Below are 20107 nucleotides of genomic sequence, written 5' to 3'. Positions count from 1 at the left end.
ATTAGGAGGGGAAACCGCAGGGTCTTTGTTCTTCCGTCCAGCGCTGACAGTTTAATTAAACCCAGTTTGTGAAGGGGTCGGCGAGGTCGCGCGTTCTCCAGTGAAATCTCAGATCGCCCCATTTCCAGCCACCGGGGCCGATTAATGAGTTAGCCCCTGGTTCCGGCAGAGATGTAAACAAGGGAGCACAACGCACTGACTTGCCTGCCTGGCTCTTTCTGCCAGCTATTCTGGGGCTCTTCTGCCCCCGGATCCTTCCCTGCCTCACACCTTGGCACGGACACAAAGGATTTGGGCCACCCCGTTAGCAGCGGCTTTGTCCCCACATGCAGCTGGGGCTGGCCAGAAAGAAGGCAGGGGACAAGCGCAGAGTACAGCGCCGTGGGCAGGGGGCAGACCAGAGCAGCGAGGCACTCATCGGCCTCCGTTCATGTCAATTCAGGAAACGAGCCGCTGGATATCCAACCTCTCCCTGCGCTTGCCCTGCCCCAGACCTGATCGTTGTCTGCCCCACCCCAGCCTGACAAGGCAGGCCCTCGTGGGACCCTGTCCGAGGGAGGGTCCTGTAGCATCAGACAGGTGCCCCCGCCTTCTCAGCTGAGGCCTGAGCAGAGCACATGGCCAGGCCCAGGGCACCGGGCAACCACCCCGCGGGAGTCTGGGAGAGACACCTTAGTCTTAATTCCAAGAAATGGCTCATCAGAGAACACGGCTGAACCCAGGCCGGGGTGGCGTTGGCCCTGACCAGTATCCAGCAGGGAGCCATCAGCCTGGGCTGTCCCCAGCAGTACAGGGGGAAGGGCTGGGAAAGCCAATGGCCCTGGCCATTCCCAGCAGTTCAGGGGAGCTGGGAGTGGGGCTTGGGGAGCCGACCGTCCTGCCTGTCGAGAGGTCGGGGTGAGTGAGGCCCCTGCGCCCGCATTCTGAGCTCGTCTCCGCTGGTTCTTGCCTGTCGTTCCCAGAGTTCAGGTCAGGTCAGAGGCTCTGAGCCAATTCCAATCCCCTCCATGACGGGGACGGAGAAACGCTCTTTGCAGCACGGAGCCGAGTCACTAATGGGCTTTCAGACCATAACATGCCACAAGAGTGGATTGTGATTGGATACTCCGGCCTGGGAGTCAGCAGAGCTGGGCTCTGTCAGGCTCCGACCCTCGCCAGCGTGTGCCCCCACTGCGTGCCTCAGGTTCCCAGCTGTTCCTCCCGCTCACTCTCCCGGGGCTCTGGGGGGCGGTTTGGGAAGGGCTTCAAGACCCACCGTACAGTGGGGAGCGCTGCACGGCCAGCATCTCCCTGCCTCGTTGCTTTACTAACATGGCAATGAAGAGTCACAGATGTCCAGGCCAGAGGGGACCGTACGGAGCCTTCGGCCTGGCCCTGCAGGGCACAAGCCACAGCACCTTCCCCAGCCCACAGCTGTAGGCTGAGCTAGCGCGGGTGCCTTACCCACGATTTAACACTGCCACGTGACACAGAATCCACCTGGCCCCAGGTATGTCGTTTCTATGGCTCGTGTCTCTCACCCTTAAAAACGCGTGCTGCATTTTAAGTCTGAATTTATCTAGCTTCAGCTTCCAAGCGCTGGATCTCGAAGTGCCCTCTGCTCTCAGCGATCCCTCCCCAGCAGGGCCGGCTCCGGCACCAGTTTGCCAAGCAGGTGCTTGGGGCAGCCACTCCGGAGAGGGGCGGCACATCCAGCTGTTCGGCGGCAATTCGGCGGACGGTCCCTCACTCCCGCTCGGAGCGAAGGACCTCCCGCCGAATTTGCCGCCGCAGATCGCGATCGCGGCTTTTTTTTTTGCGCCGGTTGGGGCGGCAGAAACCCTGGAGCCGGCTCTGTTCCCCGGGCAGAGACGGAGGGCCAGACTCCATGCCGTGAATGGCATTACTCTGCAGTGGAACTGAGGGCTGAGCCAGCCATGGGAGAGGAAACCCCCCGGGCAGCACAAAAGCAGGTTTAGTCCCTGCTCAGATTTTGGGAATTTCCAGCGATCCAAGAGCATTATGTTCCCTCTCTCGGCAGCTCTCATGCCAAGCCGCGTCTCTCCTGAGCAGCTACCCTCAGCCTCCTCCCCGCTCTCCTAGCTGAGCCCCGCTACCTGGCCCTCCCACGCGCCTATCGCTCTTTGCAGGCAATACATTTGCGCAGTGGTCCCTGCTGACACACGAGCCAGAACCCATTTCTGCACTCAGACCGGCCTCTCTCTCCACAGCTCCAGCGAGGTGCTGGGGATTGCAGGGCTCAGGTGAGAAGCAATCGGAGCCGGGCACCTCTAGGGCAGCAAGCGGCACCCCCGCCAGGTGAGACTGACCTTGCTGCAGTCTGAGAGCTGGGCAGTGCCCTAGGAGTTCTGGCGAAAGCAGCCACGCCATGACTGGCTCTTGCTGGCCCTTGCCTGCCCGGGGGTCTCTGCAGGGCGGGCCGAGGCTCAGTGGTAGGGCAGCGCGGGGAACGCGGATGGGTTCTGTAGCACTATCGCCCAAGCCCAGCAGAGCCGGCTCAGCTCCCTTCATTTATCAAAGGCGCCAGCCCCAACGGAACAGCCACAACCCGACGCACAAGGCTCCCCACAGGAGATCTCCCTGCCCAGCCACCACCTGCCCTGCTGGGCAGCCTGAGACAACACAACCCCGCGCCTGCTGTGCAGGGCAGACAGGTCGGGGAGGGGAGGGGCCGTACCGCCTTGTCCGCACACTCAGGCTGCACCAGTTTCTAGTTACATTGGTGCAAAGTCCCCTGCTGACACTCTAGATTCGGTTCAAGACGGGCTTATTTCAGTTTAACTTAAACCTGTTCCTAGCTAAGCTATAGCCGCATCGCCCGAGACACATGTACAGGGAGCTAAGCGCATCTGCGTGGCCCTTGGCACTGGCTGGACTAAATCCACTTTAAATCTCCCCTCCAGGTAAACCAGTGCGACTCTGCACATAGACCAGCTCTGCTCTGGGACCCGCTCCCCTCTCAGCCCCTCTCATTGAAACCCAGAGTCTCCCGCTCGGGAGCAGTGCGGATCCGGGAGCGCCAGGGCAAGGCGGCACCCTACGGGAAATGGCTGACAGGAGCCCCGGGCAGTCTCCCACTCAGTCAGCCGCTGCCTTCCTGACTGTGCCCAGGTCACTAGCCCGTTCTGCTGCCCGGGTGGGAATCCCAGCAAAGGGAATCCCCAGTTCCCTCTGGAGCTCCAGGCTGCACAGACACTGGAGCACTGAGTGCGCCCCATGCGCTCAGCCCTGCAGGGACCAGTCACACCCCGCACCCACCTGGGCTTGCACTTCACACTGCAGGGCACGGGACAGGCTCGGCTGGCAGCCACGGCAGAGTAAATCCAGAGTAATTTAACAGACAGAGAGCGCAGTTTCTCTGGACTGACACCAGTGTAGAGAAGCAGACTCTGGCCCGGTGTCTCTGGATTCAGGATTACAGCACTGCAGACACGTCCCAGACCCTTCCTGGAATACCCTCCAATCCTCGGAGCTCCACGGTTACTGCTGGAACGTACCAGCTCCTAACGAGGACAGCAATTGTTATGAAATACACCCTACAGCAAGGGAGTGTTTGGTTTCACACACACCTTCCTCCTTCACGGACCCCGCAGCACTTCACTCGGCGAAGGATTAGACACAGGACAAGCAACAGCGCTCTGCTCAGCGCGCCTGAGCTCACGCCCCGCTTGGGATACAAACGCCAGCACAGAGACCGTGGAGTTAGCGCCGTTCGGACCATCAAAGAGCAGCCGGGATAGCTGGAAAGTCAGGATCCAGGCATAGTCACAGTTCCAAAAAACAACATTTCAGAGAGTCCTGGCAACTGCCATTTCCCCACCAGGAAAGGGCTAAAACACACTCAGAAAGGAAACGGTTGGAACAAACAACAAAAGAACAGGGAGGCCAGAGCAGAAACAGGCCAAGGGCTAAGAGCTGCCACACCACACAAAGCAAGGTCAGAAAGGATTTCAAGCTGTCCCTGCCACCCATTTGCATCCCTCCTGCACCCCCCTTTGTCCGGACACTTGCACGTTAGACCAGGAGCTGTTCAAGGCAGGGATGGTCCCTTCTCAGCTGTCTGCACAGCTCTGTGCACACCAGCATGGACTATAAATAATCACACCGTGAAGAGACAGAGAGGGAGCCGTGACAGCTCTCGCCATCCCAGACCCCGCGGGGGCCACCCCACATCTGTATCCCGCTGATGGGATTTTATTTCAGAGCCTGGTATTAAAACCCAGCACAGGTTAAAATGAAAATGTTCACGGTTTACACTCGTTACCTTAATTGTTTTTTCTTTTTATGTAATAGGAGCCTTTGAAGCAGGACGGCCCTTCCTCATGCTCCACCACCGCAGAGCTGAGACCAAGGGAAATGCCAATCCATAATTAATTGGAAGGGTGCATTATCAGCTGCCATTACATATGCCAATTTTGGGCACTGATCCACCGTTTCACACACTCCAAGCTGGCAGCCCCAGGCTGGTTTTAACCCTTTACAATACATTTGTGAATGGACTCTTGGGACCAGCTCTCTGGCGGGCAAAGGAGCTTATTCCAAACCTACTGGCTGTGCCAACAAAGCCTGCCCTGCAGCGCTGCCGAGCCGTCAGTCTAGGTGCTTTCCTGGCCCTCAGCCCCCTAGTGTGACAGCTCCTCACACTCATTCATGGGCTCTATCCTCGCACATCCCTGTGAGGCAGGAACTATTATCACGGCTTTACACCTGAGAACTGAGACATAGGCTAGAGGAAGTGACTCGCCTGAGGCCTCTCAGGGAGCCTGGGCCCCAGCCCAGTGCCCCGTCCACTAGCCCACTCTTCCCACTCACACAAAGTCCAAACCGGTCCAGCTGCTGAAGGAGATCACTGGGTCAGCAGCACCAAAGGAAACTGCTCTAAGCTACGGGGTGCACCTAGAAAGAGTCTAGGTCCGTACTGTGTGACTCATCCGCCCTCGAACCCCCGCCTCTAGAGACAGCCAACTTACATTCCAGCCAGGCTGTTGCCCACAATCCTATTAGCATCTGGTGTTTACATTTGCCGTGGAAGTTGGATGGAGACAAGGGGATGATTATTATTTAGAATTTGTAATCGCGTTGTTAAAAGACTTTCCCCCCACAAGAATGGTACCGAGAACCCAGCCACCCACAACGGCCAAACCGCCCCGACAACCACAGCCCGGGGACAAACCAACCCGCCACAAGAAAATTCACAACAGTTTAAAAAGCACAAACTCTTCCTCAAGCAGAATTTTCACCCTCAAAAATGAGACGTGGCAGACGCTCCGTGGAGCCCCCAGGGCTATTGACTTTACACAGGAGGTGCCCAGATACCACGGTGCTGGACACAGGCTGGACGGACAGATAGAAGATCTGTAAAAAGAGAGAGGCAAGGCCCGTATACAAGCTCCCTTGTAATGTACAGCCACACTCCTCTCCCTTCTCCTAGCCGCTAGAACTCCGGCTCCTGACTCCCGTCTAACCTTCTGCTCATCTTGGCTGCAATACAAATCAAATCGGGGAAAAACACTAACTAGGTCTCATCGAAGCTCCGGTTCTCCAGCATTCCCCACAGCCCCGGCCTGGCTTGATTCTATTAGCAGCATTACGGGGACTCGCTGTCCCTCTGGGCACTTACACAGCGCTCAGGGCCGGGTGTCTGAGCAACGCTGCCTCTGTTTTGTTGCACCAAGTCTGTATCAGCCCCTGGGGCATGGGGGTTATTCCAGCCAGAGCAGGGGTAAGAATCAGCGTGTTCTCAGGCTGGGGAGACGGGGGGTTGAGCTCTGCACGGGGTGGGGACCAGCATGGACTGACCCCCGGGACATCCGCAGGCCTGAAACTCGCCTGGGAAGAGAATCCGGCTGGGGGATCAAACCCTCCGCCAACCGCTCATGGCGTTTCCGAGGTAAAGGAGCTAATGGGAGCTCAGTCGCTGACCAATGGCAAAGCGCCAGATCAAGTCATCTGGTGCCATAGTAACGGCTGCCTCAGAAACGGGCCCTTTTCAGGGTGCTTGGCACAGGCCACCCCGTCTCTTGTCCTTTTCTCTCACACACAAAGCGGAGGAAACAATCTTCCAGCCACTTCCCCTCGCCCCCTCCCCCCAGCCTCCGCACCTGGAGGGGAGCAGGGCCCGGCCTGTGCTGAGAAATGGCCTGACGCATTTTCTCCCCGTCCCCGGGGGAGCCCCTAACAACAGGGGCCAGCGCTGGGCTCGGAGCGAGCCAGGCTGCTCCTTCGCAGGCCCCTCTGGAGATGCCCCTTGTCAGGACCCGCTGCCCAGCGTGCCCCCTCCAACGCAGGCCAGAGCAGCCATGGGACCCGCTGGGCACCGAGTGGCAGGAATCCGCCTGCCCAGGGCCTGTTCAGACACTTCGGGGAACGCTCGCCAGGGCGCGGTGCCGAGGGAAACCCAGCTCCCCTCGCCCCCAGCATCCCACCACCACCACGGGAGCCATACAAATAACACACAGCCCCGTGGCGGGTCTGCCCCGGCACCTCTCCTGCACCAGGCGCAGCGCCCCCAGAGCCCCAGCCCCTTCGGTGGCTCCCGTCCCGTCTCCCCCACCCCACACACTTCCATCAGACAAGGGCCTGTTTCCTTCTACTGAAAGGCTGTGCAGTCCCTGCCTCAGATCCAGATGCATCCCGACGCGCTAATTAGTGACTGAAGGTTACTGCTGCCTTTGCATTCATTATTGTTTTATTAGCAGCTGCCTCCTTGCTTTCACCTTCCCTCCACCATCGCCCGCCTCCCCTTGGGCCAGGCACACTTCACAAGCCGGTCTGGGGACGGGAAGGGTGAAGAGATAATTAAGGAGACACCAAACAAGGGAACTCAGCTCTCTCGGGGCCAGCACGCCCTCCCAGGCTGCAGGTCGCCCGCACGGAGAGAACAGCAGTGCGGCTGCATCCCCCAGTCCTTCAGCACCCCTGGAATGAGGCTGAATGTGCAGGCGGAGGGGTTAGATAGTGGCCCAGCCCAGCACCCAGAACGCACTTGGCACCTCTCACTTCCCCTCTCTGTGCACACACAGAACAGAAGTGGAAAAAGGAACCACGGCAGATGTCGGTCACACCCCGGCCACCCAGCGGCCACCCAAAAGGGGCCCTGAGAACATCCCCCCCAAGAGAGAGAGAGGTTCCAGCTCTGTCCTGCCCCGGCTCTTGGCAAGCGCTGAACGCACAGACGGCTGTCTCCGTAGAGCACATGCTGCCTTCTCAGCCGGTCCCTGCCCAGCAAGAACCAAGGGGCAAAGGCACTCCAGAAAGATTCACGCAACGACACGTGCTACAAATTCCATTCTTAATCCTCAGAGCTCAGGCCCAGCCTGCGCGGGCTCCCGACGATACCAGCCACTCACAAGTCGTGCAACCCAGAGACACGCTGCACCAACAAACCACCATCCTGGGAAACAAGGCGCACAATGGAGACTTTGGACTCCAAGACAAGCGTGCCGCTGAGCCGGAGAAAGCACTTCCAGCACTGCCAGCCCGCAGCATCCAGCAGTAGCGTCTCCTCCAGCTCGCACCCCAGGCAAAAGGGCTCCCCCCTACACACCAGGATATACACACGCAAGGAAATGCTCTCCAGGCACAACAGAGCTCCCGGCACTACTGGGGAAAGTTCCCCTACCAAACTGCTCCATGACAGCCAGGAGAAACCCATGTCTGACACTTGGCTTTGCACCCCAATACCTCAGCCCTCTCCTCCCAGTTCCTCCACCGCCACGCTTCTCTAAGGCCCAAAGAAACACCGGTTTCCAACCCAGCTGCCTTGCTAGCCAGCCAGAACGTGCCACGCCCAGAAACCAGCTCCTAGAATGCCAGCTGGAGTTCAGCATGGCGGCACAAATTGAAAACCAGCAGCCCCACCTTCGGGAGCAAGTCTAGCTCGGCTGCAATCAACACAGCAGCTCAGATATCCCATCCGTGCAGACTGACGCTTCACACAGCACACGCCGCTCTACCAGAATCAGCAAGGTGTTTCACACAAAGATGGGCTTTGCTGCTGGCCTCCACCCCCTGCTTAGGGCTCGCCATGATGGTTCATCTCTCACAGACAGCAGGGTAAATCCAACGTAGCTCTGTCCAAGTCGATGGGGTTACACCAGTATAAGTGAGTTTAGAATCAGGCCCACAAGGGGAGCCAAAGGAAAGACATAGGAAAGGTATGGGAGAAACCAGAGCTCACAGCCTCGCTTCATGTGTAAAAGGGTCACATTTCAAGGTCTCTGGGACTCCAGCTGGACAGGGCCCTGGGGTGTTTGTGTTCCTTTAAATTTCACATTAGCACAGACAAACCTGCATGTCCCAATACTAACACTGCTCAGCCAGCCAGTTTGTTAGGCACTGCTCATTTCTTTAATAACATTGAACAGCCTTTAAAGATGCTGATCCTTCAGCTCTTCCACGGCTGATTTCTTTTCATGCTGCAGACGTCGGGTAATGAATTTACGTCACTCCAATTAAACAGGTTTCCTCACATCCCAGTTAGTTCCCCTTCGGATAAAACCCCAGTTAACCCCAGTGCAGCGCCGAGAACGCTGGATCTAACCCTAGAACTGTGCTACATTCCCACCGGGAGAGGTCGCCGCGCCGACACGCCCGGCTCTGTGTGGCGAGCCGGGGCCCCCTCGCTGTCTGAGCCGTCCAAAGGCAGAGGATGGAACCGCGCGCGATAAGAGAGGTACTCACAGTCGCGACAGGGCCTGGTTGTTCTGGAACAGAAGCTCCGGCAGTGTGTGCAGCTGGTTCCGATTCATCCGTCTGGGGAAAGGGAGAGAAAGGGTTACAGGGAGTCACCTTTTCAAGGAGGAAGGCAACGATCCCAGCCCAACAAGGAGCCGCAGTGCCCGGCTCCGAACCCCTGGGACTGGATGCAGGGATGGCTCCAGTGAGAGAGGAATGCTGGGGGGGCCCATACAGGGTCTCTCATAGACGTTAACCTTCCCCTTACAGAGTAACTACAGCGTTACTGGGCCAAAATCAGGGCGTTGCTCACATTCTCTCCACTGAGAACCACCCGTCTCCTTAGCAGTTAGTCTTCTTAGTCCATAGCTAGCCGAGGGGTGTGTGGGACACCCTGCCCAGGAGTCTCTAGGCACTAAGAGATTTTTGACAATGGGCCCCGGAAGTTGGACTCCTAAGTCCACCTTTAGGTACCTAAGTATGTGGCCTGATTTTCAGCAGCTCGCACTGAAATCGTGGTCAGCACAGCCAGGCCCGAGCTTTGGTGCAGCGCAGCCCAAGGCAAGGCGGTCTCCTGCCAGCTCTAGCGGACTCCAGCAAAGGGCAGTTAAATTCAGCCTGTCGCTCAGCGTCTGCTCGGCTCCTTCTTCACCAAAGCCCCAGTCCTCCACGCTCTGTACTTCCTACCCACCAGCGCTCAACCCTACCCTTTGCTGCGGCTTTCCTCTGAGTCGACAGCACGAAGCCTTACTCCCTGCTGCGGGAGTTACACCCCCCCACCCCTTTGCTGAGACGTCCTGGCGGCGCACGACGGCTGAGCGGGGGCCTTGTCTATGCACAGAAGTCGCCCTGGTTTAACGGAACTGGTTTAGAAACTGACTTTGTTTCCTTGCCTGGACGCTGGTTTCAGTGCGAGAGCAGCGGCCACACAGGAGCATTGCAGTGATGTGTCTAAAGCAGACCCTGGTGATCGGTCCATTGGTTCTCAACCCACGGCCCAATCAGCACAGCGCTGCAGCCCATGTGACATCTGCAGGGCCATACAGGCAGGATATCTATTGTGTGGATGCGGCCCGTGTAACACAGAGCGCTCCACAGGCGGCTTGCAATGGCCAACAGGTTGAGAACCACTGACCTAGTCTGACCCCTGGATAGCACCAACAATAGAATGTCCACACTAACTCCTAACACAGGTGCTGGGTCTAGGGGTACGGGGGGCTGCCGCACCCCCTGGCTGGAAGTGGTTTCCACTATATCCAGGGGTTCCCGTCTGGTTCAATGGCTCTCAGCCCCCCACTGTACACCCTGCTCCAGCCCACTGACTCCTGACCAAAAGCATATTGTTCAGCAAAACATCCCAGCTTGATTTTAAAATGGCCAGTGCTGGAGAATCCACCACAGCTCTTGGTAAACTGCTCCGACGGTTAATTACTCTCCCTGTGCAACTACATGTGCGGCCCAGGCTCAGAGCTGGGGCCACTTACAGAGGATTGCACAGACAGTATCAGCTGCGGCTTTGCCTGGTAACCCGCTGCCCCATCGGCTTGGACGAGGCAGGTTCTCAGTTTGCAGAGTCTCTTCATTTAGCAACGACTGAACTAGAACGGGTATCGCCCTCGTTCGCAGTACTTTACATACACAATATTAGTATTGGTTGTATCGGATTTCCTCCACCGTTAAATGCAGCCACCTCTGGGGCAAGACAAGCAGCTGTTTAGGACAGAAAGTGAAGGAGACCACTCCACTGTGACACTGGGTTCAGCCCTCAGTTAGGTCTACACCGCGAAACAAGATGCGCGGCTGCAAGTCTCAGAGCCCAGATCAGCTGACTTAGGCTCACACTACGGGGCTAAAAATAGCAGGGCAGATGTTCCCGCTCGGGCTGGGCCCAGGGCTCTGGAACCCGAAAGCGGGAGGCCTCAGAGCCCGAGGTTCAGCCCAAGCAGGAAGGTCCACACTGTTACTTTTAGCCCTGTAGTGAGTCGACCCAGGCTCTGAGGCTGAGCCATGCTGCCACGGGGTTTTCTTTCTGTGCAGGCGGACGCCAAGAGGGGACAGCGCCCCCACTGAGCCGCAGGCCCCACTCTGCAGCCCGGCGCCCTGCGGGAACATGAGTCAGTTCTGATTCGAGATGAACGTCCGCTCCTGAGTCATCAGCACGCGTGTGTGCGCCTTGGAGGCTGCCCAGTCCAGCCCTGAGCAGGCCTGACTCTGCTTCCCGGAAGAGAGCGGCTGGGTCCCTCTCTTCCGGGTGTCTGCTGACCTACCTGCTGGGGCAGGCTTTGCAGTGCACTGAAGGAGCTGCTAGGCGAGGTCCCAGCTGCGCTCCTGGCTGATTGGCACGCAGACGCGTTAAGCACATCGCTGAGGAGTTATTTGGATCCCCGAGGGAAAAGGAGCAGATTGGGACGCGTCTGAGTGCAAACGGCGGGCAGCTCCGCGGCTGGGGTATAAAACGGTTTGTCCTCCAGCCATCTGTCTGTGTTAGCGAGAGAGCAGGGCCCGTCCCCCGGCACCGCGCCCCGCCGAGACACTGCCATGCCCTGCTCTCAAACGGGGTCTGACCTCAACCACTCCCACAGGAGTCCTGCCCCACTGATTATCCTGCTGGCACCTGACCTGTACTGGAGAGCAGGGATGGACCAGGGTCTGCTCCAGACCCCCACCCCATTCTCTTTAGCCCCTCCCATCCCCACAAGGGTCTTTGCTCAGGCTGCTCAGAGCAGTCAGGTGCTCTCTCTTCTCCAGGGCATGAGTGCAGTGCCAGGCCCTGCCAGCACAGGGAGAGCAGTGGGCTGCACCCAAATCCCCCCCCCGCGATAGCACAGCCACTGGCCCCCCCAGCAGCTCGCGGGACCACCGACCCTTCTGCTGTCTGCAGCAGTAGCGGCCATTCCCCTCTCCCCCTTCCTGTCCCGCAGCGCCCAGGCACTCACAGCCGCTCCAGCTCCTTCATGTCGTCAAACGCTCCCCGCTCCACCGCGTTGATCTGGTTTTCCATCAGCTGCCTGGAAAAGGGAGGCAGAGAGAACAGGTCAGAGCCGAGACGCACGGGGGCAGCGCGCTCACTCGCCGGGAATCCACGGGAAGCCCCCGCACCAGAGCTTGGGGACCTGCCCGGGGACTGGCTGGGCAAGGCATGCTCATTCCAGGGGTGCAATGGCCCATGTCGGGGGGCCGAGGCCCTGCCATGCTCCCTTGGAGCAGGGGCCACCGTCATAGGGACCCCGGCCACCTCCCGTCAGCGTCGCTGGGAGTTAGCCAGGGAAAGGGCTGCTTTGTTCAGACACCTACCGGCGTCCCAGCTAGGCCACTCGCGGCCACCCTCCAGCACCCGCCATGGTGCCGGGCTCCCAGGTCACTGAGCCGGGAGCCCCCTAGCCCACGGGTGTCACACGTCTCCTCCTCGGCACCGCGTTGGTGTTCAGCGCCGTCGGAGCAGCTCCCGGCTAAGAGCTCGGGCCTGGCTCCCAGCAGCATCCATTTCCATCACTCGGTTTCCACGCCCGTGGAGGGCACGCAGGCCTTGCCGGCAGTGAGCCAGCCGGAGGGCGAGGGCCCAAGTCCCTCTGGGATACTGGGGTCCAGGCAGCAGACCCCGGGGCGTGGCCCGGTCAGTCATGTGGAGCAGGACCCTCAGGCACACGCTCACTGTTCCTTTCATCCCAGCCCCCTTTACCGTCAGAGGAGTCGCCTGCCTCCCAGCCCAAGTCACCAAGGAGGCCAATGACCTCTGACCCCCCCCCCTTTAAACCGTGTTTCCGACAGCAGGGGCCCTATGGTGAGCGCGGGTTCCCCTCCCCCTCTTGCCCCAGTGCGCTCTTAGCCTGGGATTTAGCAGCACCAGCCTCCCAAGGCAGAGTCCCATCTGGGTCAGCCCCGGCCCGGGCAGGCCTCTCCCCCCCAGGCAGCCCCCCCATCCCCGGCACAGACACTGCAAGCGCTCGGGCCAGGGGACTCACAGGACACGCAGCTGCTTCAACCCCGAGAAGTCGTTCCTGTTGATCCGGGTGATGTTGTTCCCGTTCAGTTCCCTGAGGAGAGAAGAAGGGACGGTCAGCGAACGGGGGCGGATGTACGGCAGGGTTGGAGCCCTGGGCTCCCGCAGCCAGCGCCCGGGGAGGGCTGAGCTCCCCCAGAGGCAGGCAGGTGCCAGACGACAGCTAGATTGAACCGGGCTTCTCCATGGACCTGGAAACAGGCAGCACTCCTGGCTCTGACACCGGCCAGCGCCAGCTGCTGGCCAGGAAGGGGCGAGGACCCTGCAAATGGCCAGTTGTTAATGGTCAGCTCATGCCCCAAAGCAGGGGGGTTTACAGCCCTTCTCAACACCCCAGCTGTTAGTCTGGCTTTGGCTGTTCCCACTGTGACGCGTTGGACCCCTGGGGAAGCTGCCTGATGTGCTGAGATACCCGAGTCTACCTGTTCTGCCAGCCTGGGCCCCCTTAACCTGTCTGGCTGAGCCAGGCTCTAAACACCTTCTCTAACCCACACACAGGCTGGGCCACCCCCAGCCACAGATCAGCTTTGGGCACACTCAGCTTCAGGGACTTGCTCCAGCACTCAGACGTCCAGCTCCCTTGGAGTGCAGACCCAAAGAGAGACTATGAAATTCACCCCCTCCCTCAAGGTGGAGAGAGGTGTGCACACTTCTTGCCCCTCCCCCCAGCTAGAAATTACAGAAACTGGGTTTAATAACAAATGTTGTTTACTATAAAAGGCAGATTTTAAGTGATAAAAGGGGTAACAAACAGAACAAAGCCGATTACTAAGCAAATGAAACCAAACAGGCAAACTAAGCTAGTTTCACTAAAGAAATCAGTTACAAATAGTATTTCTCACCCTAGACCAGGGGTTCTCAAACTGGGGGTTGGGACCCCTCAGGGGGTTGCGAGGTTATTACATGGGGGGTCATGAGCTGTCAGCCCCCACCCCACACCGCGCTTTGCCTCCAGCATTTATAATGGTGTTAAATATATAAACAAGTGTTTTTAATTTATAGGGGGGGTCACACTCAGAGGCTTGCTAAGTGAAAGGGGTCACCAGGACAAAAGTCTGGGAATCACTGCCCTAGATATTGTTGTGGGCAGGTTACAAAGTTTCTGTGGTTCAGAGTTCCAGTTCTATTCCTTTTCAGACTAGACCCCGTCTCAGGCTGGACTCTCCCTTGCCTTCAGTTTTTCTTCTTGGGCAGACAGGCCATGGAGAGGAGGAGCATTCAGTAAATCAGAACCTTTCCAAGGATATCTCACCTGAGCCACCTGGCATAAAAGTCTCTCTCAGTTATGTCATGTTCATATCATCAGCATATGTCCGTAAGGAATGTGGGATGTCGCGTCACACCCATTATCCAGGCCAATGGCCGGCGCTTGGCTCTTGGCCTCAGTGAGATCTTGTAGCAGCAAGTTCCACAGGCTCCTTGTGGGCCGTGTGCAAAAGCATTGCCACGTATTAGTTTTTAATCTGTGCCCTTCAATGGCATTGAATGCAGGGTGGGCAGGGGCAGCCCCCCCCGCGCAGACACACACGCTGCTCTCTGGGTGGGAGGGATAACATCGCTGCCACCAAAGCAATGAACGGCTCAGGACCAGCGACAGCTGCCCAGTGCCCACTGTATGTGCGCAAAGCCCTGGAACGCCGTCCCAGCAAAGATCCAGCGTCTGCAGAGATCCAAACGCACGGAGCCACGGAGGTTTCTGAACCCCCCAACGTGCCCATCTGCAGCCGAGAGCCAGGTTTACACCACGGCACAAAACCCGAGTCACGTCGCACCTTGCTCTCAGCCTCACCCAGCTCTCCTGGAACGAGAGCCGCCCGGACCCCTGGAACGTCTGCACCTGAGGCTGGCAGCCAGTCAATGGAAGCCTTTCCCTTCCCCCACACACACTGTGGTCTTTTGGAGCCCTGCGCTCCCCCCCTCCACCCCCACAGACCCAGCCCACTGCCCTAGGTTTGTTTTCAGCGGTATCAAAGCAGCTCCCAGAAACGTCGGTTTGGAAAATAAACCGCGTTTCAAGTTTCCCACGCAGGAGACACTAACACAAACCCCATTGTTTCTTCCGGAGTCAGGTTTCACCCACAAAAGCCGTGGGGCTCAGAGCCAGCCAGAACTCCCAGGGGAGCTGCAAGCCTGAAGTCCGGAGGCTGCGCTGATTCATTCCCAGGTGTCAGGAGGGTGTGGGAATGAGGGGCAGCGACAGACAAACACCCACCCAGCCTGGCTCGGGCTGAGACACACACAACGCAGAGAAGGGGGGGGTCCGTTCTCAGCACCGCCCGGAGAACCAGGGGGCTGCACAGACAAAATCGTCTTTGCTAGGCCCAAAATCGAACCCCCAGTGAGCTGCTACAGTCTGGCGGGAAAGGCCTTCTGCATGCAAATTATTTGTCATTAGCCACTGCATCAATTAATACGGCCACCATTTTGGTGTGACTGACACCCCGGAGAAGGAAGCGCCAGACAGGTCCTGCTGAGCTAGAACTGTGGGTAGAGGGAAGCGACCCTACCCCAAGAGCCCAGTCCCACTGGCAGGAGCGGTAGGTACACACCTAAGCCAGGACCGGGCCCTTTGTCTCGGGAGCCCTTTAAACACCCCACTGGGGATTAGGGGGACAGGGAAGGCTGGCTGGCTCCTGGTGCAGAGATGGCCGCTGTGTGTCTGCCCGCGGAGAAGCCCGCACCCAATGCCAGGAAACCTCCCACGATCCCTGAGGGTCAGTGTCTCCCTGCCAGTGAGGGCACTCCTGGATAACACTACACGAACTCCAGTTCCCCTGGCTACTCTCACCTCCCTGCCAGGCAAGGTGGCATCTAATGAGTCACATCTGCCCCACTGCAATCACTGCAAGCAGGGCACAGCCCGCCCCAGTTACAGGTCCCCCCTCGTGCACTATAACCAGCCTGGGGGCTACGTCATCCCCGGCCCGCTACTCCCGACCCTTGCATGGCCCCATCCCCCAGGCTATCAAAGGGGGTCAAGGTGCATCGTATCCCAGCTATTCCTGGCCTTTGGGGCCTCACCCAGAGCAAAGGAGCAAACCGGGGCCCCAGGCTCCGATCTCCCTGCCTCCCCCTGGGGGGCAGCACCCTGCGACACCTGCACTCAATGGCTCTGCCCCACCTGGCTGGTAGAACAGCTGCAGGGCGCCCCAAACTGGCCACATCAAGCATATGGGGACGCACAGAACTTGGCTGCGCAGGGAGCCAATGGACTCGGGAATTCCTGATCGGCAAGCGCCCAGGTGTACTGGGGTGATGGAGCCATGGCGGGGGGGGGGGCAGCCCTTAGAAATCAGCCCCCCACTCTGCCAGTCTGCAGCAGGCTCTCTCGGGGGACGTCTCCACAGCCCCGGCAGCGAGCACTGAGCCAGGCTGGCAAACGCGCTGGGCTGGTGCTGCCGCGCTTAGACACAGCCGTGTCGATGCTGCGGCTCAGGCCGGCACTCGGGCTCTGAAGCCTGGGGGGGGGGAGGGAGAGCTTAGAGCCCGAGTGCCAGCGCGAGCCGCAGCTCAAAAGCGCCGGCAGCGTGGCCATGCCCTGAATGTACCAGGAGCCGTGCGTGCGCAGGGCAGTGAGCAAAGCGCCTCCTTCCCAACTCAGACACGAAGAACCGCTCTGCTCAGCCCCCACTTGCTGAGTGCTGAGAGCTGGGGTCAGGGCAGGGGGTCCCTGAGAGCTGGGGGGCCTGGGGCCAGGGTTGGGGCAGAGGGGCCCCAAGAGCCGGGGTCAGGGCAGGGGGGCCTGGGGCCAGATCCTTCAGCACAGGGTTTGGGCAGCCAAGTCTGTGCACTCACACTGGGTGCAGCACATCAGGCACTTTCAATCTACCGCAGGGCCTGCGATCTCGGACCGGGCCAGCACCACGGAGTCCATACCGCAGGGCCTGCGATCTCGGACCGGGCCAGCACCACGGAGTCCATAGCGCAGGGCCTGCGATCTCAGACCGGGCCAGCACCACGGAGTCCATAGCGCGGGGCCTGCGATCTCAGACCGGGCCAGCACCACGGAGTCCATACCGCGGGGCCTGCGATCTCGGACCGGGCCAGCACCACGGAGTCCATACCGCAGGGCCTGCGATCTCAGACCGGGCCAGCACCACGGAGTCCATACCGCAGGGCCTGCGATCTCGGACCGGGCCAGCACCACGGAGTCCATAGCGCGGGGCCTGCACTCTCGGACTGGCCAGTGCAGCAGGGTCCGTACTGGGGCCTGCACCCTGGGACCGGCCAGCGCAGTGGGGTCCCTGCTGCGGGGCCTGTGCCCTCAGACCGGGCCTGCGATCTCAGACCGGGCCCGTACTGCGGGGCCTGCGCTCTCGGACCAGGCAGCGCAGCGTGGGATCTGGCCTCTCCCATACAGAGGGGAATGGAGACTAGATTCATTGCCTGTTGCTCCCCACACCGGGAGCCGGCAGAGGCTCCTTTGCAGCCATTTCGAGGGAACGCACCCCTGGCAGCGCCAGGCCCTGCCCTTGGGGTCCCTACGCAGCGTGGGGCCCGAGGGAGGGCCGAGGTCAGAGGCAGGACGGCCTCCAGCACCTCGGCAGCGTGTCCAGACACTGAAGCCGCGCAGCCTGGGGTGGTGGCATTGTGCTGCTGAAATGGCTGATAATGGCTAATGAGTTCCAACTCGACCGGCATAGTCTCATAATTACACAGCTCAAAATCCCATTCAGCTGCTGAGATTGCCTGGCTCCTTCCATTATGGAGCCGTGTGCGCCTGAGTGCGAGGGGGCTGGGGGGCAGGTTACTAGGACACTGATGAATGCCTCGGTGGGAATGAATAGACGCTCCCGGCCCTGCTGATTAAACTGAAACCCAGCAGCACAGCCAGCTCCCAGCAGGCCAAGCCTAGGCACCAGGCGGGCAGAGACATTTGGATTCCCCTGCTTTCTCCTCCCCCTGCCCCGGGGACAAGGGCCCGATCCTGCCAGGAGGGGAGGAACTCCAGAGGCGCTGAGCACTCAGAGGCTGCTCATCCCCTGGCACGACAGGGCCCCAGCGGCAATCCAGCAAGGCTGTGAGCCCAGGGCATGGTGCACAGAGATGGGCAAACAGAGTTCAGAGATACCTGATCGACTGCCCCAAGCTGACTCAGGGCTGAAAGGAAGGAAACACGCACGCACGCACACGCACGCACACGCACACACATGCACACGCACGCACTATAGGCAGAGCTTTATGTCTGAGTGCCGATTTTCCAAAGTGCTCTAAAATACACCCATGGATGCAGATTGTGCCACATCAGAAGCAGGGGTAGAGTTAATGGTGCAAATGTGGGGTTCCTGGGTTACAGGTTTCTTGGGGTTCAGACTCCCACCTATCAGGACCTCATTTTAAACTGCTGTAACATTGATATGGCTGGAATACATAAGCCAACAGGGCCCCACTGTCCCAGGCGCTGCACGCACACGCACCAAGCAAATGGCAGGCTCCCACTCTGAAAGACAAGAGTCCCAGTCCTCTCCTACTCCCTGGGCTCCAGGCCCCCGCGTCACACCCAGCTCGGCCCCTGCTCAGCCCACTCACCAAGGACGCAGGACATTGGTGGTGTCCCACCCCAGGTTTTTCAATACTGTGTAATTTGCAACTATGCGGCATTGACAGATCCTCTTAGATCGTTAGCACCTTTAGAGTGATTTGTCTGATCCAACGGGCTCGTTCTGCCCCACACTCTTAGGCCAGGGGACTGTACATCAAAAATTACGTCACCTGTTCCGAGTCACTGATATCTTGGAAGAAAATTATCCTGCCTGCTTATGGATCAATGTCCTAACAGACAGAGACCAGAGACGGTCCTAGTTGGTGTCTGCTCCTTCCACACCTCCCTACAGTGTGTAGGAAGAAGAGCTGTGCGATCGGTGAGAGTGACATATGCTGGAGGTATCATGCAGCCAGGACTAAAATATCCATGGAGTTTCTAAACTTTCTAACTGACAATCTCCTAACTCAGAAAGAGTTGCAGCCAACGTGGGTGAATTCTGTGGTAGACCTTGTCCTAACAGATAAAGACGCACGGATCCCAGACCTAAAAATGAATGGTAGCCTAGGCACAAGTGATCATGACGGTCACATTTATAATGTGTAAGCCGAATAAAGTCTAGACAAGTAACATAGATACATTTGGTTCTTTAACGGGGCCCATTTCACAAAGCTGAAAACGATTGTGAGCCAAATCAGCTGGGAGGAAGAATTTAATCCGAAAAATGTGAATAACCGGAAATCGTTTAAGAACACTTGACTAGATGACCAAAAAGCCACAATCGAGGAAGAAGGCTGTGCTGGTTAAAAAGACAACCTAGGTTAGAGGGGAAGTGAAGGCAGACGTAAAAGAATAAAAATAATATATAACAAATGGAAGAAAGGCGAAGTTGATAGTAATGAATATAAATCAGAAGTTAGGCATTGTAGAAAATTGATAAGGGAAACCAAGAGACACAAGGTGACATATACGGCCAGCAGACTTGAGGACAACAAGAAGGAGTTTTTTGAATATATTAGGAACAAAAAGAATCCTGACAATGGTACTGGTCCATTACTAGATGGAAATGGTAGAATTATCAATAATGCAGAAAAGGCAGAAGTGTTCAGTAAGTATTTCTGTTCTGTATTTGGGGGTAAAGCCAGATGAAGCAGTGTCTTCATATAGTGATAACAACACTCTTTCCATTCCATTAGTATCTCTGGAGGATGTTAAACAGAAGCTACTAAAGTCAGACATTCTTAAAGCAGCAGGTCAGACAACTTGCATCCAAGAGCTTTGAAGAGCTCACTGGTCCGTTAATGTTGATTTTCAATAAGTCGTGGAGCACTGGGGAAGTTCCAGACGACTGGAAGAAAGCTAATGTTGTGCCAATTTCTAAAAGGGTAAATCGGATGCCTTGGGTAATTATAGGCCTGTCAGCCTGACATCGATCCCAGGCAAGATAAATGGAGTGGCCAATACGGGACTCAATTAATAAAGAGCTAAAGGAGGGTGATGTAATTAATGCAAATCAACATGGGTTTATGGCAAATAGATCCTGTCAAACTAACTTGATAGTGTTTTCTAATGAGTTTACAACTTTTGTTGATAAAGGTGATCGTTTTGCCGTAATAGACTTAGACTTCTGTAAGGTGTTTGACTTGGTGCCATAGGACATTTTGATTAAAAAACTAGAACACTATAAAATGACCTGGCGCACATTAAACAGGTTAAAAACTGGTTAACTGATCGGTCTCCAAATGGGGACTCATCGAGCGGGCGTGTTTCCAGTGAGGTCCCGCGGGGATCGGTTCTTGGCCCTCGGCTCTTTAACATTTTTACCTGGAAGAAAACACACGTCATCACTGACGTTTGCAGATGGCCCGTCACTGATTCAGAGCGACCCGGATCACTCGGTAAGCTGGGTGCAAGCAAACAATATGCGTTTTACTACGGCTAATATGGTA

At 57.7% G+C, this 20107-nt stretch overlaps 1 protein-coding gene across 1 annotated transcript in view; it reads right to left on the bottom strand.

Annotated features, from left to right (window-relative positions):
* The window catches only part of LOC101943921 (slit homolog 1 protein-like), a 98390-nt gene that overhangs the window by 58367 nt on the left and 19916 nt on the right, over positions 1-20107 (bottom strand). Inside the window, exons 2-4 of the mRNA XM_065552752.1 lie at positions 12639-12710; positions 11613-11684; positions 8683-8754 (exon numbers count right to left, since the gene is read on the bottom strand). Coding sequence (XP_065408824.1) covers positions 8683-8754; positions 11613-11684; positions 12639-12710 — 216 coding nt within the window. The remainder of the gene's footprint in view (positions 1-8682; positions 8755-11612; positions 11685-12638; positions 12711-20107) is intronic.

Source organism: Chrysemys picta, chromosome 7 (assembly GCF_011386835.1).
Source record: "Chrysemys picta bellii isolate R12L10 chromosome 7, ASM1138683v2, whole genome shotgun sequence".
Classification (NCBI taxonomy): domain Eukaryota; kingdom Metazoa; phylum Chordata; order Testudines; family Emydidae; genus Chrysemys; species Chrysemys picta.
This window is presented reverse-complemented; position numbering and strand designations above follow the sequence as displayed.